This window comes from Myxine glutinosa, chromosome 4, assembly GCF_964187855.1.
Source record: "Myxine glutinosa chromosome 4, kmMyxGlut1.1, whole genome shotgun sequence".
NCBI lineage: Eukaryota > Metazoa > Chordata > Myxini > Myxiniformes > Myxinidae > Myxine > Myxine glutinosa.
The window spans coordinates 158,001,806-158,022,216 of record NC_136264.1 but is presented as its reverse complement, the minus strand read 5'-3'; the positions used below and the strand labels follow the sequence as shown (position 1 = coordinate 158,022,216).

Below are 20,411 nucleotides of genomic sequence, written 5' to 3'. Positions count from 1 at the left end.
TTTCCACATGCGAAATTTGCATTTACGTTTATTTAAATCATACAATGGACTACAAAATGTAAATGTTTCATGATATTTGTTATATTATATCACCTTTAGCTATCAATATTGTTGAAATGAAGATCAAATAGCTGTATGTTGAAATATGTTGAAAAAGTCAAAACTTTACATGGGGTGTACTTACTTTTTCACGTGACTGTATGTCTCTCCGAAAAGACAGACTGGACAACCCTCGCATCTACTTTCTCAACAATCCTCTCCAAGAAGTTCTGTCGCTCAAGCTTTTGGGTCTCATTATCTGCCATGATCTTTCTTCGGAAAACCACATTTCCAAGCTGGCTTCCAAAGCTAGTCGCCGACTGGGCATCCTCCGTCGTGCGAAGTCTTTCCTTGGCACACCTGAGCTCCTCACCACATACAAGGCTTTCATCCGCAGCTCAATGGAATACTGTTCTCCCCTATGGGCCGGTGCTCCTGCCTCACACCTCGCTCGGCTTCACGCTGTTGAAACCAAAGCTTTCAGAATCATTGGAATCTCTGGCGATGAAGCTATCTCCGAGGGCCTTTCACTCACTCACCGCAGACAGGTTGGTTGTCTTTCTGTCTTCTACCGACTCCTCTCCGGCCTTGCTCCTCCAGCTCTCTCTGTGCCTTGTCCCCCAAATATTCCTACAGGTCGCATAAGATCTGCCAGGAACCCTCTGATGGTTAAACTGCCGAAATCTCGGCTCTCTGCTCACCTTCACTCTTTCATTCCTCTTTTCTCCCACCTCTGGAACAAACTCCCACACTCCCTTCAATCCCACTCCTCCCTCCAGGTCTTTACAACAGCTGTTCACCACCATCTGTTATCTTCCCCCATCCAAAACCTTGATCTTTTCTTCCCCCGCTAATTCACCCCAGATCCACTTTGTTTGAAATTCCAACTTCTTTCCTGGAAGTCCTTGCAGTGTCCATATGTTTTATACCTCTCCCACCCCCCCCCCCTTCTCATGCCTCCCCCCCCCCAAACTCCCCCAAAGCCCTCTGCCTCCCACAGATCTCTCGATGTCCCTGCTCTCAAATGTTGTGTTTGTTTCCTTCCCCCTCTCTCCCCATCTTGTCTGCCGTTATAAAATGTTCTATGTTTTATGTGTTGGTTTGTCTTTCTGTGTGATTAATGTTGGCTCTTTCACGAGCCTCGATCTTGTATACAAAATTATTTTTTTAAATATATACGTATATATATATATGTATAATTTCAAAACACACCTGGTCACAAGTGTGCCTCACTGACCGGGTCCTCAGTCGAGGTCCTCAGCATCATCCCGTTTCGGCCCTTGAACCTCGATGCGGTCAGCTATGATGGGCCAGCAGGGACACATATGCCTCTACATTCAGCAGCTACACTTGGATGCGTACATACCCCCAACCCCAGCCAGTGAGAACACAGACTACAACAACAAAACTGCCACCACTCCCAGAATCCACAGCCCCTCATCAACTCACCCACACACCAAAAAAAAACAAAAAAAAAAACAACCGACCACCTACCCTTCCAACATGGACCACCCAAACAAAAACACATTCATGCAAAACCACACCCACTCCTGCAACAGACACTCAAACACCATTCACACATCTCCATTTCTCTACCACACTCAGTCACTACCCATTTAGGCTGAAATGAACCACCACCCACAACCTCAACCTACACAGTTTGACGTGCCTCCATAATTTTCCTCCATAGCCAAAGTGAGCCTTTCAAGGCAACCTGGGCCACTCTGTCCTCCTTCTTTCTGTCCCACACACTCTAAGCTGAGCAAGAAATGCAGAAAAGGAATTCCCAATACACCCTATACAACCCCACCTCAAATGGGTGACAAGAAAATCGCCAACCCTTCTCCCGACACGCTGCCTCCAGCTCAATGTACTTTCTTCTCTTCCTCTTGTGCACCTTTATGTTCTCTTCCCAAGGTACAGACAATTCCCCTAAGATGACCTGTCTTGTTGCACCTGACCAAATGACAATGTCAGGCCGCAACCTTGTCATACAGATTTCCTCTGGGAATACCAATTGTGAGTTTAGGTCTGCCACCACAAGTATCTGACAGCCCTCTTGCTTTCCACCTCCTCCTCTTTCCACCTCTTACTACTTGGCCCTCTTTGACAAACAACACCTCTCCCCCATCGGTCTCCCTCTCCACTCTTCTCTCTCGATCTCAGCACCTTTTGTTGCACCATCTGCACTACCACCGCCAGCACCTGATTATGCCGCCACTTGTGTCTTCCTGCTGCCAACGCTACTGAGCATGCACTCAGTGCATACTGCTCTGTTCCCAAACCTCCACACAAAGAACATCTCTCCTCCTGCAACAACCCCCACAATCTCATGTTTACTGGTGGTGGAAGCACATCATACGTTGCTCACAACAGGAAACTCAATATTGGCTCCATTCTCCAAATGGCTTTCCACTTCAATGTCCTCACCTGCACACCTTCCCACCGCATCCAAGCAACTTGCTGTGCCTGACCGACTACTTTCACATATCTCCCCTCCTTCTCCTTTCTTCTCACCTCCCTCTCAACCATCTTTCTCCTCTCTTTCACACATGCCTTTCCCCATCGCTTATGCTACATCCACTGCAAGCCATGCTTCCCATGCGGTACCATTCCCCCGACCTCCTCCTATTGCAACCGCTCCTCCATCTCATCCACCTCTGCTCTTGAATTTCACTTCCGACTTCCCTTCTTCTCTGGGAGAGCATTCTTTGCCACTGAATCACTTGAATCCCGCAACATCATGAACTCCCGCATCCTCACCACCTTAAACTCCTCGGTTAATGATGTCAAGGGAAACCGGAGTTTTGCACCCTGACCATAAAAGGCAATGTTCGTCAAACAGTGTGGCACTCTGAACCACCTCCTCACAAACCCGCTGTTACGGATTCATCACTTCCGTTGTTGTGGTTTTCATCCACTGTAAACATTTTTGATTCCATGTACTATTATTGTTGTCGTTTGAGGGAAATAGATATTGCTATTCTCAAAAGGTAAAAAAGTTAATGTTTTAAATGAAACCGGAACCGGACGACGAAGAAGAAGAGGAAGAGGAAAAAATAAGGCGGAGCAAGTGAGTCGGAGAAGAAGCATAGTTGCTTTGCGGTCTGGAGCGAACGTTGGCGAGCAAGAGTCACGAGTGAAGTTTGGGTTTCCCAGGAAAGGGATTCCTGCGACAGAGTTGTTATCGCTGTGACAGATCAACCTGCGTGTCAGGTTTTGTGGTCGATTCCGAAGAGAATCGTTGGACTGCCGTTACGCCTCGAGAACAGGCCGTCGGCCATTTTGACTCGCGTGTTTTGCGCATCGCGCAAGGTCTTTGCTTTGCTTCAACCGTTTTCACCGCATTCAGACGTTTATCTGGTGTGGGTGTGTGTAACGTGGATTTTGAAGGTAAATCGGCGGTTCGCCGATTTGGAGCCGTGAAACGTCCATACCCGAGGGTGTGATTTCCCAGTCGCCTGGAGGGCGCCTTTGGATTTCCCAGTCGCCTTGAGGGCACCTTTGCGCAGCTTTGGCCACGTGACTGTGACTGTCATCCGAACGGGATTCTGGTCTCGATTGGACATCGTTCTGACGATCGCTGGAGCGGATCGACTTGGGCTTGATGCGGGAATAGAGACATTGGGGAATGTTCTTCTTTTCGCTCACTTGGAGCACAGTGAGTTATATTGTACGAACCTGATGGTACCATCATAGGACGTATATTGATTGTACTTTTGATTAATATTATTGTTGTACTGTTATTCTTGTGTGATCTTAATACAATATTTGTTTGTTGGTAACAATTGGTGTGGCTTCACCATTGATCTTTGACATACAGAATAACACATTTTTCTGCCGTGACTCCTCTCGGGGCTCGGAGGTACACCGTGACCAGGGGGTTGGGGAGGAGCACGTAACAGAAATTGGGGGCTCGTCCGAGTAAGAGATATTGGGGTCCTCGTCCAAAATTGGCCCAAATTGAAATTGGGGGCTCGTCTTTGCTAACAGAAATTGAAATCTCGTCCGGGATTGAATTCCCTAACATTCGTCCGGGATAGAATTCCCTAACGTTCCCAAAATTCCCAAATTTGGAATTTTTCTAACATTCCCAAATTTTTCAAAAAAATTGGAAATTTTTTTGTGTGAAGGTTAACAGGTGTTAACTGATAGTCACCATGGTGTTTGACGCAGAAATGTTTGCGGCGTCCCCTAATGAGGCACAGTTCCAAGCGTTAAAAATATCGGAACTCTTGATATTGGCCAAACATTTTAACTTGGAGGTCCGAGCTCATATGAAGAAAGCAGAGATGCAGACATTGGTGGTAGAATCTCTGGTGGGACAAGGAACATGGACTGAGGTAGCCTTGGATTGGTTACCCGAGGAAAAAGAAAATGTGGAGCTCCGGAAAATGGAGAGGCAACTGCAGAGCCAGGAAAGTTTAAAAGAGTTGGAATGGAAAGCCGAGGAAAGAAGAGCAGAACAGGAATGAGAACTCGAGGAGAGAAGAGCAGAGGAAAGGAGAGCTGAAAGAGAACTCGAGGAGAGAAGAGCAGAGGAAAGGAGAGCTTAAAGGGAACTCGAGGAAGGAAGAATAGAACAGGAACGAGAACTCGAGGAGAGAAGAACAGAGGAAAGGAGAGCTGAAGAAGAAAGAAGAGCAGGGGAAAGAGCAGAGGAAAGGAGAGCCGAAAGGGAGTTAAAGGAACGTGACATGGAGTATCAGAAGGAGCTTAAACTCAAGGAGTTGGAATTAATGGGAGAACGGAGAGAAGTCGTATCCATGCCGGCTAGTTCGACAACTAGTCAGAACACTTGGGATGTTGGTAGGCATGTGAGACTGGTTCCACCCTTCAATGAAAACGAGGTAGCCAAGTTTTTTTTACACTTTGAGAAAGTGGCTCAAATGCTAAAATGGCCTGTGGGGTCCTGGACTATGTTAGTGCAAAGTGTTTTAATGGGTAAAGCTCAGGATATCTATTCGGCTTTACCGATTGACCAATGTGCAGATTATGAGATAGTGAAGAAAACCATTCTCAAAGCCGATGAATTGGTCCCTGAAGCTTACCGGCAAAAATTCAGGAATGCCAGGAAGAGGGAGACTGAGACCCATGTGGAGTTTGCCAGAATGAAGGCAACCATGTTTGATAGGTGGTGTGACCCAAAGGAGATTGGGAAAGACTTCAACCTGTTACGACAATTGATCTTGGTGGAGGAATTCAAACAGTGTGTCCACGCGGACATTAAAGTACATCTGGATGAAAAGAAAGTACCAGAGTTGTATGAGGCAGCAACCGTGGCAGATGACTATGCCTTGACACACAGGATGGGGTTCCACAAAACTAACTTCCCACCTAGAGTTAGCCAGGGGAGTTATGGTAAATCGGGTGCGGAGAACAAATATTCGTGGAGGCGGCCTCGAGATGACTATGAGGACAAATCTGATACCGCGACTTTTAGGGATCAGAAGACTACAGTTCCAAGACAGACTTATCTTCCGGGGGGCCCGAGGCAGACCTCGAGTTTTTCCTCCGGGCCTACTTGCGGTTTTGCAAGAAACCTGGGCATTTGATGTCCCAATGTTATGCCCTGAAAAGGAAAAATCAGGAGCGGAGTCAGACTAGTACAACTCCGAATGCATTGGCCAATGCGAGAAATCGTCCTTGGAGGACAGTGCCTTGTGAAGGTTCCCATGCCAAAGTTATGGCATCACAGAACGACCCTGTTCAAGAGGGTTACAAACCTTTTATTTCAGAGGGGTTTGTGTCACTGGATGGAGACTTAATGAACCAGAGACCTGTTAGGGTATTGAGGGACACAGGAGCACATCAATCTTTGATGCTTGAGGGCAATTTGCCATTGTCAGAGAAGATGGCAACTGGTGTTAGTGTTCTTTTACAGGGGGTTGGTGGCTATGTTAAAGCTCCACTTCGTCATCCATTTGAAGTCCAATTTGGTGTCAGGACCGTTCACCGTAGGTTTACAAGCCACTCTACCTGTAGAGGGAATCTCTTTTGTTATCGGGAATGATTTGGCCGGTGGTCAAGTTTCTGGTAATCCGATGTTTGTTGAAAAGCCTAGTATGGAAAATAACAGCACACAGTTAGAGCAGGAGATTCCAGGTATCTTTCCATCCTGTGCCGCGACTCGTGCTATGGGTAGGAAGCGCTCTGAAGAGAAGGAGAAGGTATTGACGTCGCGCTTTGCACAGTCACGTCTTGTCGAGTACCCTGAAACTAAGTGTCAGCACACACAAGTCATGGATGGAGGCAATGTTGGCAAGCTCTTTGTAGGTGGACTGAACTTTGACACAAGAGAAGATGTTCTGGACTCTATCTTTGGCAAATATGGAGCACTCTTGGAAGTGCTGCTGATAAAAGACAGGGAGACGCAAAAGTCGAGAGGGTTTGGCTTTGTCACGTTTGAAAACACAAAGGATGCCAATGATGCAGAAAAGCATTTTAATGGCCAGGATTTGGATGGTCGGACCATAACAGTAGAGACGGCAGGCCATGGGCGTCGAGGGGGCTACAGGGGAGGAAAACGTGGAGGTAGTTTCAGGGGTGGTTATGGCTCCCGGGGTGGGAGTAGTAGTTTTGGTGGCGGCCGCAGTCGTGATTACTACAGAGGCTCCCAGCAGCAGCAGCGCAGTTTTGGCAACTCTCGACGGGATGACTATTACGGTGGTAGCCGAGATGGGGACCGCTACTCACGTGACTACAGCACCTGATTCTACAAACGTGATTATGATTTTTATGATCAAGAGAAGAGTTGGAAGCACTGAGTGCTCAGGAACAGCCGAGCCAAGATTCCTACACAGATTAACCCGTGAACTCCACGTTCCTAAATGCGTCCATGCAGTGGTGCAGTCTGCACTGCATGCAGCATGCAGTAAATGCGTCCATGCAAATGCTTCCAGGCCTCCTTCAAAAAGTGCTATCGATTAGCTTTGCTTTGGATTTTTGATCATAACCCCTTAACCTTCATTCAAAAAATGAAAAATAAAAATCAGAGGTTGATGAGATGGAGTTTGGCTTTGCAGGAGTTAAACTTGGAAATTGAGCACATAAAGGGGCAGGGACAATGTCGTTGCGGATGCTTTATCCAGAGTGAACTAACTTTGGAAATTTCTGTAGGTTGTTTGGAAGTTTTGTTGCTTTATTTTGGGGAATATTAATTATTGTTGCTCACGTGAATTGATCATTTGGGTGAGAGTTTTACTTTTGTTTGTTAAAAGAGTTTTTGCATGCAAAGAAAGTTTTCACTATGTTCAAACTTTCTTTCTTGAGGGGGGGGGGGGGGGGGAAGTGTTACGGATTCGTCACTTCCGTTGTTGTGGTTTTCATCCACTAAACATTTTTGATTCCATGTGCTATTATTGTTGTCGTTTGAGGGAAATAGATATTGCTATTTTCAAAAGGTAAAAAAGTTAATGTTTTAAATGAAACCAGAACCAGACGACGAAGAAGAAGAAGAAGAAGAGAAAGAGAGGAAAAAATAAGGCGGAGCGAGTGAGTCGGAGAAGAAGCATAGTTGCTTTGCGGTCTGGAGCGAACGTTGGCGGGCAAGAGTCACGAGTGAACTTTGGGTTTCCCAGGAAAGGGATTCCTGCGACAGAGTTGTTATCGCTGTGACAGATCAACCTGCGTGTCAGGTTTTGCGGTCAATTCCGAAGAGAATCGTTGGACTGCCGTTACGCCTCGAACGGGCCGTCGGCCATTTTGACTCACGCGCTTTGCGCATCGCGCAAGGTCTTTGCCTCGCTTCAACCGTTTTCACCGCATTCAGACGTTTATCTGGTGTGGGTGTGTGCAACGTTGACTTTGAAGGTAAATCGGCAGTTCGCCGATTTGGAGCCGTGAAACATCCATACCCGAGGGTGTGATTTCCCAGTCGCCTGGAGGGCGCCTTTGGATTTCCCAGTCGCCTTGAGGGCACCATTGCGCGGCTTTGGCGGCGTGACTGTGACTGTCATCCGAACGGGATTCTGGTCTCGATTGGACATCGTTCTGACGATCCCTGGAGCGGATCGACTTGGGCTTGATGCGGGAATAGAGACATTGGGGAATGTTCTTCTTTTCGCTCACTTGGAGCACAGTGAGTTATATTGTACGAACCTAATGGTACCATCATAGGATATATATTGATTGTACTTTTGATTAATATTATTGTTGTACTGTTATTCTTGTGTGATCTTAATACAATATTTGTTTGTTGGTAACAATTGGTGTGGCTTCACCATTGATCTTTGACATACAGCATAACATATTTTTCTGCCGTGACTCCTTTCGGGGCTCGGAGGTACACCGTGACCAAGGGGTTGGGGAGGAGCACGTAACACCCGCTCACCACAACCTCCATCCTCTCTAAATGCCCAATCGCAATATCATACGTCATCAATGGCCACAATACTCGTGGCATCAATCAAACTTCAGACACCATACCTTCAACTTACCTGGCAAACCACATCCATCAATCCTCTTCAAACCTCTCAAAAGCTTTTGTAACTATAGACAAAACTTGTCTATAGTTCCAAAACTCTTCACATGGACCTCTGTCAATGATGGAACCACCTCCCCTCCCAGTTCAAACCTGTGCATGTTGTCCACCACTCCTCGTCTCACCACCACACTCCTCGACTTTCTTGCTTTAAAGCTCATTCTTGCCCACCGCATCAACCTTTACAGTTGTCCCAGTACTTCCACTGCTGCATCAGCTGACTGTTGGACAACTGTCAGGTCATCCATTAATGCAAACATCGCTGGCAAATTCTGACCAGGGGCTAGCTCCACTTCTTTTCCATGTCCACTTACCACACGTATCAACAACTCCATAACCAGCACAAACAAAATTGGGGAGATGGTACATCCCATCGGGATCCCCACTTCCAACTTCTGCCATTCTGTTACATCGGACTGTGTCGCAAACCACATCCAAAACCGATCATAATATGCCATCAAAAAATCCCTAAATCTCTGTGGCACCCAAAAGAAATCCATGGCATACCTGATCAAGGCATGCGGCACTGACCCATATGCATTCTCCAAATCCAGCCATACCACCACAACATCCTTCCTTTGCCACTTTGCCTCCTGTAACACTTGCCAGACTATTGCTGGGTGTTCAATGCATCCTGGTGATCCTGGTATTCCTGCCTTCTGCACAGACCCATCCACAAAACCATTCTCTCTGATGAAGCCTGAGAGATATACACTACTAGTCAAAATATGCACTACCAGTCAAAATATACACTACCAGTCAAAAGTTTAGATACACCCAACATAATGTATGTATGATATTGTGATTGGGCATGTAGAGAGGATGGAGGTTGTGAGGAGGTGGTTGGGAGTGCCACGCTGTTTGACGAACATTGTCTTTTATGGTCAGGGTGGAAAACTCCAGTTTCCCTTGACATCATTAACCGAGGAGTTTAAGGTGGTGAGGGTGCGGGAGTTCATGATGTTGCTGGATTCAAGTGATGCAGTGGTAAAGAATGCTCTCCCAGAGAAGAAGGGAAGTCGGAAGTGGAATGCAAGAGCAGAGGTGGACGAGATGGAGGAGCAGTTGCAACAGGAGGAGGTCATGGGTATGGTACAGCACGGGAAGCATGGCTTGGGGTAGATGAGCAATGGGGAAAGGCATGTGTGAAAGAGAGGAGGAAGATGGTTGAGAGGGAGGTGAGAACAAAGGAAGAGGAGGGGAGATATGTGAAAGCAGTCGGTCAGGCACAGCAAGGTGCTTGGACTAGGTGGGAAGGTGTGCAGGTGAGGATGTTGAAGTGGCAAGAGATTTGGAGGATGGAGCCAATATTGTTGAATTTCCTGTTGCGGGCAACGTATGATGTGCTTCCGTCACCAGTAAACTTGAGATTATGGGGGTTGTTGCAGGAGGAGAGATGTTATTTGTGTGGAGGTGTGGGAACGGTGCAGCATGCACTGAGTGCATGTTCAGTAGCATTGGCAGCAGGACAATACAGGTGGCGACATGATCAGGTGCTGGCGGTGGTGGTGCAGATGGTGCAACAGGAGGTGCTGAGGTCGAGAGAGAGAAGAGTGGAGAAGGAGACTGATGGGGGAGAGGTGTGGTTTGTTAAAGAGGGCCAAATGGTAAGAGGTGGAAAGAGGAGTAGGTGGAGAGCAAAAGGGCTGTCAGATGCTTGTGATTGGCAGGTGGTGGCAGACCTAAAGCCACAATTTGTATTCCCAGAGGAGATCTGTGTGACAAGGTTGCAGCCTTACATTGTCATTTGGTCAGGTGCAACAAGACAGGTCATCTTAGGGGAATTGTCTGTACCTCGGGAAGAGAACATGAACATGTTCGCACGAGAGGAAGAGAGGAAAGTACAGTGAGCTGGAGGCAGAGTGCTGGGAGAAGGGTTGGCGAGTTTCATGTCACCCATTTGAGGTGGGGTGTAGAGGGTATATTGGCAATTCCTTTGCTGCATTTCTTGCTTGGCTTGGAGTGTGTGGGACAGAAAGAAGGAGGATGTGTGACAAGGTGGCCCAGGTTGCCTTGAAAGGCTCATTTTGGATATGGAGGAAGTTTATGGAGGCACGTCGAACGGTGTGGGTTGGTTGTATGTTTTCTTTCTTCTTTTGTTACTATTATTTCTTATTTTGTGTATGAGTGAGTGAGTGGGTGAGGGTGTGTGTTTTTGCATGAATGAATTTTGGCATGAGTGTGTTTTTGTATGTTGAGTGGTGTATGTTGTAAGGGTAGGTGGTTGGTTGGTGTTGTGTGTGTGTGTATGGGTGTGTATGTGTGTGTATGAATGATCTGAGTGTGTTTTGTTGGGGAGTGGTGAAGGGTATAAAGGTGGATGTTTGAGTGTTCCACCATGTTTGTTTGGTGCTGTGGATTCTGGATGTGGAGGTGTTGTTGTTGTCGTCTGTGTTCGCACTGGCTGGTGGTGGGGGTATGTACACATCCAGGTGTAGTTGCTGCATGTGGATGTGTATGTGCCCCTGCCTGCCCACCTTAGCTGACCGTATCGAGGTTGAAGGGCCGAAACAGGATGATGCTGAGGACCTCAACTGAGGACCCGGTCAGTGCGGCACACTTGTGACCAGGTGTGTTTTGAACTTATATATATATATGTTCAAAACACACCTGGTCACAATATATATATACTGTACATATATATATACACCGTATATGCACTGCATATACGGTGTATATATATATATATATATATATATATATATATTGTGCATATTGCATATTATGCATATTATGCATAAGTGCATATTATGCACTTACTGGTCAAGGTGTCAACTTCGGATCGTAAATTCCTGAGTTGAAACCCCAGCCTTGTCAAAATAACACTACATGGGTTGACCCAGCCTGTCATCCTTCCGAAGTGAGTAGAATGGCCACCAGCTTATGGAAGTGAGCCGTTCAAGTATCCTGTGTTGGATCCAGCATTGTGCCCCATAGCTAATGAAACTGTCTTGACAGCCTTATCTGCCTAACGGCCTGGGGAGGGATCATCCAGATCATTCATACATGTATAATTTTATGCACAGAATATTTTGATTACTTCTCTTTTTCTTCTTCTTCAATCTCCACTGACTGGCGTATCTGATCATTACTCGGGAAATTCCCAATATGCGACCCAAAGCGTGCTGCTGGTAAATGTTGATGTAAATTGTTCTTGATTTATTATTATTATTATTGTATCATTTGTAATTTCATGTTTCTCACTCCCTAGGTTTTCTACAATTCTATCAAGTTGGAGAGACTGGAGTGGGCTGTGTAAGTCAGTTTGCTTTGTTTGCTTCCTCACTTTAGGTTCAACTTCATCAGATGTTTCACAATCATTTGAATGTTATCACTAGCCTCTTTATTTTATTATTATTATTTTTTTTAATTTCTACTCCCGGTAGTTTGATAGTTCTAATGAACTTTTAAGAACAGATCCAATAATCATTACCTCACACCATTTTCCTGTATTAATTGCAATTAACCGATATCACAACAATGGTCCAACAATGTTGGTTCCCCTGTCCAGTGTGCTTCCGAGAGGCAGCATCTGGGCTTAGCAATGCATCCTTCCTGTATTGTTTATCAGTGAAGCAAAATATGAAGCCAGGTATCACCAATGCAGAAATAAATACATGTCTAAACATGAGCCTAGCCAGTTTTCAGGAATAAACTCCACTTTTTTTTTTTTTTTTTTTAACAACAAACTAGGTTCCCACCAGTTCCCAGCAGTTCCTGCATTGGGAGATAGGTTCCTAGCAGTTACTGATTTGTAGAAAATCCATGAATGTCGAGGAAAATCCACGAATGGCGGGGCATTGTTTCAATAAGGAAAAGGGGAACAGCTAATTGCACAAATAGAGGTGATACAGTGTTTTTATTCTGTGCAGTAACTCATGGGGGATGACATGTTACGCAGCTGGTGGGATATCCCGCAGAGCTATGTTAACAGTGTGAATAGTGGGATATCCCACCAATCTGTTTACAGTGTGAATGGTAGGACATCCCACAAAGCTATGTTCACAGTGTGAATGGTGGGTTCACACTTATAGCATAGCTAAAATATTTTTATGTGGCTGTGAAAAGCCATGAAAACACGAAACACACAGCTGCGAATGTAGAAGCAAGTCATGCTCGCTGCTCATGGATGATATGTTTTTGCGTATGTCCAGTTGCTTTGTGCGTGGCTGGTGGAAGATGTATGTTTTAGAACTGTTATGCTCTCGGCTCGTGGAAATTTTTTTTGCACCTGCGAAAAACCGCAAATACGTGGGACACAGGGCCACGAATGTAGAATCAGGTCGCAGTTTATCAACCGTGACTACACGGAACCTGTGAATGTTGGGACCACGAATGTCAGGGTCCGACTGTATATGATTTGCAAGCACAGATGTCCTCCCCAAAATACAATCTTGTGGAGGCTGACAGTTTAATATGTAGGTTGTGTACTTGCCCTTTGATTGAAATACTAGCGCATATACTTGTAAAGGAAGGGTGATGTGATGGTATTTGATTTGATAGGAAAGGATGGCCATAAAACAACAACAACTACAACAGAAATCTTGGGACAGTTGGGCTTAAAGTGCCACCCACTGGTATGTTATGATGTCATCCAGCATAACAACCCTTTAAAGAATATGGCCTACTTTTGACTGGGGTAAATGGAATAAATGGAGGAATTATAAGTATACCTCCATCAAGGATGGTGATTGGATTGTACTGTATTGGATTTGATTGGATGAGACAACCATAGAACAACAACAACAATCCCGTGATGAAAGGAATAAATGGAGATAATAATATTCCCCTGACGTGTGGGCTTCAAATGCTGCTTGTATCCCCATCTTTTTGTTTGACAGTGTTAACAATGGTCTGCTGTTTTTTTATTTATTAATGGGCTCTCATCCTATCACTTTGTGGATCAACTTGAAAAATCACCTCATCTGGTGAAACTCCTCTCTTGTGTTATTCTTAAACTCTGCAGTGACGATGATGATGATGATGAGGAATTTCATCAACCCAAACCGGGGCTACGCACAAGCTATGATGAAGAGCCCAGAAACCTTGTATTATCTGGATTGAACCCTTTTCAGGAGATTCCTGCAGATCCCAATGCTGTCACATATTACTGTGGCCTGTTGCATCGCAAACTTTTTGCAGATACCGACCATAAAAAGGGTATGTGAAAAATTGTGGAATGCTTGGGACTCTATCTAATTATTGTCTGTCTCATCGATAGGCCTGTTAAAATGTGTAGTGAGTGGTCGGTATGTATGTGAGGAAGTCCAAAGGTTTTTCCTTTTTATCCCATGCACGCGAAGTGAAAAGCATGGTTAAGCAATTGGTTCACTATATGTCTGTTCATCCATCCATTTAAAAATGTCCATATATATATATATATATATATATATATATATATATATACATACATACATACATACATACATACATACATACATACATACATACATACATACATATATATAAAAAATACAGTCACGTGAAAAAGTAAGTACACCCCATGTAAAGTTTTGACTTTTTCAACATATTTCAACATGCAGCTATTTGATCTTCATTTCAACAATATTGATAGATAAAGGTGATATAATATAACAAATATCATGAAACATTTACATTTTGTAGTCCATTGTATAATTTAAATAAACATAAATGCAAATTTCACATGTGGAAAAAGTAACTACACCCTTGGCTCCAATAGGTGGTATTGCCCCCTTTGGCAGAAACAACCTCAAGTAGGCATTTCTTATAACTGTCGACCAGTCTCTGACATCGACTGGGAGAAATTTTGGCCCACTCCTCCATGCAGAATTCTTTCAGCAGTGCGATATTTGAGGGGTTTCTTGCATGCACAGCTCGTTTCAAATCCCCCCACAACATCACAATAGGATTTAGATCCGGGCTTTGACTTGGCCATTCCAGAACCCTCCATTTCTTTCTTTTCAGTCATTCCTTGGTGGATTTACTGGTATGTTTAGGGTCATTGTCATGTTGCAAGGTCCACCTTCGGTTGAGCTTCAACTTGCTGACAGATGGCCTCACATTATCCTCAAGCACCCTCTGGTACAATGAAGAATTCATAGTGGATTATATGATGGTGAGCGGCCCAGGCCCTGATGCAGCAAAGCTGCCCCAAACCATAATATTTCCACCACCATGCTTTACAGTTGGTATCAGGTTCTTGTGGTCAAATGCTGTCTTTGGTTTTCGCCAAACATGTCTTCTGGTACTGTGGCCAAATAGCTCTACCTTTGATTCATCTGTCCAGAGCACATTGTTCCAGAAGTGCTGGTCTTTGCCTCGGTGTTCATTGGCAAACTTTAGTCTTGCCCTGATGTTCTTTCTGGACAGCAAAGGTTTCCTCCTGGCACACCTCCCATGTAGATCAAATTTGTGCAGCCTCTTTCTAATGGTAGACTCGTGCACTTTGACATCAACAGTGGCAAGAGCTACCTGTAGGTCCCGTGATGACATTCTGGGGTTCTTCGAGACTTCTTTCAGCATCTTGCGGTCTGCTCTCGGGCTGAACATGCTGGGGCGGCCTGGCCTGAACAAGTTGGCAGTTGCTTGGAATCTTCTCCACTTGTAGATGATCTTCCGGACAGTCGAATGATTGATTTCAAATTGTTTGGAGATCTTTTTAAATCCCTTCCCAGACTCGTCGGCATCTATAACCTTCTTTCTGAAGGCCTCAGAGAGCTCTTTTAATCTAGGCATGGTGACGCCACACACTTCAACAACAAAGAGCAAACTAAATGTCTGAGGTTTAAATAAGACAGGTTCCTCCAAGATCCTCTCTAACGATGTTCTAATCATTTGCACCTGAACTGGTGCACCTAATTCTAATTTTAGGTATTTGAAGTAGTGATAAATGTAGGGGTGTACTTACTTTTTCCACATGCGAAATTTGCATTTATGTTTATTTAAATTATACAATGGACTACAAAATGTAAATGTTTCATGATATTTCTTATATTATATCACCTTTATCTATCAATATTGTTGAAATGAAGATCAAATTTTCCGCGACGTCGCCGAAAAATCGAACATGTTTGAATTTCCCGCGACTTCCCGGAGACCCGGCTAGTCTCCAGGAGACGTCGCGGAGACTCGAGTCGCCACCGGGTCGCCACCTCGTCTCCAGGCCAATGAGATAGGCCCTTAATTGCACAAATAGAGGTGATGGAGTGTTTTTATTCTGTACAGTAACTCATGGGGGATGACATGTTACGCAGCTGGTGGGATAGGCCATATGTATGTTGAAATATGTTGAAAAAGTCAAAACTTTACATGGGGTGTACTTACTTTTTCACATGACTGTATATATATATATATATATATTGTTGCGAATATGGAATTTGGCCTCCATATCCGCTTGTAAATATTCCCCTATTTTCTCCAATACTCCCCAACTTTCCCCAATCCCCCATTCCCTAGTCCCATTGCATGTAAATAACAATCAGTAGAGCCGACCTTCCCCTTATTCCCCCATTAAATGTCGTGCCCAGGTCCACCGCACCACACGTAGACAACTTTCGGACATCTTCCTAGTTATTCTTAATCTATGTCAGTTAAGGCCTCGTTTCCATTAATTATGACTCTTCGTTGCACCAGAATGTGATTATATGGCATCAGTAGTGAGTTTAGGACCTTTCCCATACCTCCTTCCATCTTCTTCCCCAACAACTACAACAACAATTACAACTACAACTACGACTACAACAACAGAGGGGCGGGGAGTGTGCGTCCTCACACCGGCTCGGTTACCCGCCATGACCATGCGCTCCACGGCGTTACCCCGAAGGGGCTGGCTGTCAGCTCCTCGTCAGGGGCGGAGCCAGTAACCCCCCCACGCACCCAATGAGAAGCAACGTGCCGATTCCATCTGGGGCGGAGCTAACGAGCCGAGGGCGTGTCACTCCCCGCCGGATATACGCGGCCCCGCGCCGGACGTGACGTGAGATGCGCCTCAGCTTGGAGAGAGAAGCCACCGCCACCCCCAGCGCGACGAGACCTCCCCGCATCTTTGGACCGGACCGGACCGTACTGTACCCTGCCCCGAGCCCAGGAGGACCTGGAGCCATCGATCCTGCCTTTCCTAGCCATCAAACCCCCGTGTGAGTCAGCCGTTGTCCCGTTTGTCTGTCGTCTGTCCGGGGTTAATATAAGAGTGTGTCTAAGTGCCTGTCTTTCTGCGATTATACCTCTAGCCCCTGTAATCTGACCTTTCCGTACGAATATAATCTCCTCCGGAGGTCTTGAGAATTGAAACATTGGTGTCGTATTGTGTTATTGTAATCCAGCCGGGTGTCTTCTTTTTCTTATTGAGCCAGCATCGCGCGACTAGTCAACGTTCGGGCACAATCGGGTAACTTGTGCAGACGTGGTCATACCATAAAACCGCTCGGTAAATAACATCCAAGCCACGTCTGTAACAATTGGTGTCTGGGAGTGAGATTCGAGGCCCGACCAAATTTTGAAAAAAAAAAAAACGAATAGAGGAAAAAAAAAAAAAATTTGGTCAAAATTTGGAGCGGCCGAAATTCGTTTTGTTTTACAAAACCCGAATTTTGAAAGTCGCGCTATGGCGGATCAAGACGGCTGGGGTCCGGTAGGGGAGAGTGAAGCAGGGTCGGTCCAGGACCAAATTGAGACACGTGAGGAGAGCGAAACAGCGGGGGTAGCAGATTCGCAAAATAGCGTCGTCACGCACGAGGTAACGGGCGCGCGAAATGGCGCCTCGCAAGTAGCTACGGCGGCCGCACCCGCTGCACAAGTGGGAGGGATGGCCCAAATGCAGGCCCTCATGGAGCAATTTATGGCGCAAATGCAGGCGTCCCTCAACCTGCAGAAGGACGATATGAGGGCTAATAGTGAGCAAATGAGGGCTGATAGTAAGCGATTGGGTGAGCGATTGGAGGACCAAATGGGGGTAATGGGGAACCGGATGGATGCTCAGGGTGAGCGATTGGAGGGCCAAATGAGGGTTGATAGTGGGCGATTAGAGGGCCAAATGAGGGGTACCGGTGAGGGATTAGAAAAGAAATTTGAGGGGTTAGACAACGGGATAAAAGAGGTGAAACATGGGTTAGAGGGGGTAGAAAATAGAATGGCTGCCCAGGAGAATCAGATAGAGGGAGTGAAAAATGGGTTAGAGGGGTTAGAAAACAGTATGGAAGGCAAATTGAGGGACATGAGGGACCAAGCGGAAAGGGAAGTTAAACAAATGGAGCAGCAGATAGAGGGGGTCAGAATGGGGGTAGAAACCAAACTGGATGCTCACAGGGAGGAAATGGAGCAGATGAGGGTGGCATCTGGGCAGGAGATGCAAGTGATGGGAGAGGAGATCAGAAGAGGAGTGAGTGAGGAGGTCGGAGGAGTGCGCGAGGAGGTGAGGCACTGTAAGGAGCGCATGGAGAAAGAGGTGAGAAAGGGGACTGTAAAATTGCAAGGTGGTATAGAGGAGTTGACGCTGGGAGTAGAACAACTGACAGTGGGACAAAAGGAGTTGGGGGACCAGGTAAAGAAGAACACAGCGGTAATAGAGGGTTTAAAATCGACACAGAAGGAGATGAAAAAGGACGTAGGGGTAATTAAAAAAGAGTGTCAGACGGTACATGAGGACCTGACGAGGAAAATGGACAAGGTGGTAGAGGTAATGGAGGTTAAAGAGCGGGAGGTGCGGGAGCACATAGAAAAAAATAAAGTGGAGTTAGAGGAAGAACTTAAAGGGGCGCACGAAGAGATGAAGGAGATGAAGCAAAAATTAGAAGAAGTGGAAGAAGGGGTGAGCGAAATTAAAAAGCGACGGAGAGAGGATAAGAAAGAGATAAAAGAGGAGGTAAAAGAATTGGTCCAGAGTCTGTGTTCGGATCGTGATGATGTGCTCATTAACCGGATGAGGGATTCGCAGGTGATGGAGGAGAAGCGAAGAGGAAGAGGACCTGGTGTAAGTGGTGACCAATATGGTCGTGCGTATGATGCGCCAGGTGATTTAATGAGCTTGGGGGTCGAGATGGACCCGGGTGTTCGTGAGAGGCCGTTGGTGAAGTGTGTGACAGGTCTGGTGTGCGAAAGAGGAGGTGTGCGAGAAAGTCCGACTCTGGGGTGTGTGAGGAAAAAGTGCACGCCGAGGAGTGAGTGTGCTGGCGAGAGTGAGTCGGTCGTAGCGTGTGTGCGAGGGAGCACGTGGAAGCGCGGTGTGGTGAGTGTTGCCGAGGGTGTGACGGGAGAGTGTGCGCAGGAGTGTGCGCGAGAAAGGTGTGTGACGGACAGGTGCATGAGGAAAGAGTGCGCTGTCAGAAGTAAGGAAGAGTGTCCACCTGTGGTGAGTGTTACAGAGGGTGTAACGGGAGAGTGTGCGCGAGAAAGGTGTGTGACGGACAGGTGCATGAGGAAAGAGTGCGCTGTCAGAAGTAAGGAAGAGTGTCCACCTGTGGTGAGTGTTACAGAGGGTGTAACGGGAGAGTGTGCGCGAGAAAGGTGTGTGACGGACAGGTGCATGAGGAAAGAGTGCGCTGTCAAAGGCAAGGAAGAATGCACACCTGTGGTGAGTGTTACAGAGGGTGTAACGGGAGAGTGTGCGCGAGAAAGGTGTGTGACGGACAGGTGCATGAGGAAAGAGTGCGCTGTCAGAAGTAAGGAAGAGTGTCCACCTGTGGTGAGTGTTACAGAGGGTGTAACGGGAGAGTGTGCGCGAGAAAGGTGTGTGACGGACAGGTGCACGAGGAAAGAGTGCGCTGTCAAGAGTAAGGGTGAGTGCGCTGTCAGGAATGGAGGTGAAAGTAGTGAGAGTGACATGGAGCGTGAGTTAGTTGTGACAGGTGAGCGAGGATGTACACCTGGGATGGAAGGATGCACACCTGGAATGGTAGAGCGTGAGTGGGAATGCACGCTGGAGTTGGTGGTGAGGCACGTGGTTGGGTGTGCGAATGAGGGCACACCTGTGATTGTCACAGAGGAGGTGACCGAGGAGGGGGCGCGAAGCGGTGTATTGGTGAGGTGTGCGAGCAACGAATGTGTGCCAAAGTGTTCGGTGGTCAGGTGTGTGACCAAGGCTGTGAGTGGAATGGGTGTACCTGCGTGTGTAAGGAAGGGTACGAGGAGCATGGGCACAGCTGGATGTGTGAGCAAGGAACGGGCTGCGGGGTGTAAGCGTCCAGGTGAAGCATCGACGTTACACGGGTTAGAGGTTAGAGCGACTGTTAGCCGAAGCAGGCCCTCGGTGCGTGCCGGGCCTCGCTTTGAACGGCCGCGTCCAGGCTCCACTAGGCGGAGCTGGCAGCCCGATAGGAAGGGTCGTCATGGCGACCACTTTTTGTTGAGGCATTCCGGCAGGTCGAGATCGGGACATTGGATGGCTCCACGCCGAGGTGATGCGTGGGATCTCGGCCCGGGTAAGCCCCCGTCCCTGTCCCGAATGCCGGACGCATCCAGCCGCAGGCACAAAACAACCAGCATTCATTGTTTGGCTTTACGAAGCCGGGCTTTGGACGGGAATTGGCGCACCGAGAGGTATTAGTGAGTAGACTGGGTGATGAGGTTAGTGTTTTGGCCCCAAAATTGGAGAAAAACAAAAATTTGATGATTGGCAGTAGTGATTGGCAGATGATGGGCAGTGATTGGCAAATTTTTGATTTATTGAAATTTGATGTGCAAAATTGGTAGTGAGAGACCCCCGATGTGGTGGGATGGCAAATCCACCATCCTTCCCACGTGGGGCAAATGCGCAATAGCTTATGGGGTGTATGGCAGTGAAAACTAGCCCGGGTGGGTTAGGATATTGTGTGTAGGGATCTAGAAGATGACATTAGGTAACGTTAAGATTAGTTAGTGACTGATACCTGTAGTGGGGACGCAGGTAGATTAGTATGGATGATAATGACGAGGG

General features: G+C 46.6%; 1 protein-coding gene across 6 annotated transcripts in view; it reads left to right on the top strand.

Moving 5' to 3' along the window:
• The window catches only part of LOC137412486 (PH and SEC7 domain-containing protein 3), a 196,756-nt gene that overhangs the window by 151,943 nt on the left and 24,402 nt on the right, over positions 1–20,411 (top strand). For all 6 annotated transcript variants that reach the window (XM_078776658.1, XM_068097791.2, XM_068097793.2 and 3 more), the window contains 2 exons: positions 11,733–11,776; positions 13,488–13,681. In XM_078776658.1, coding sequence (XP_078632784.1) covers positions 11,733–11,776; positions 13,488–13,681 — 238 coding nt within the window. The remainder of the gene's footprint in view (positions 1–11,732; positions 11,777–13,487; positions 13,682–20,411) is intronic.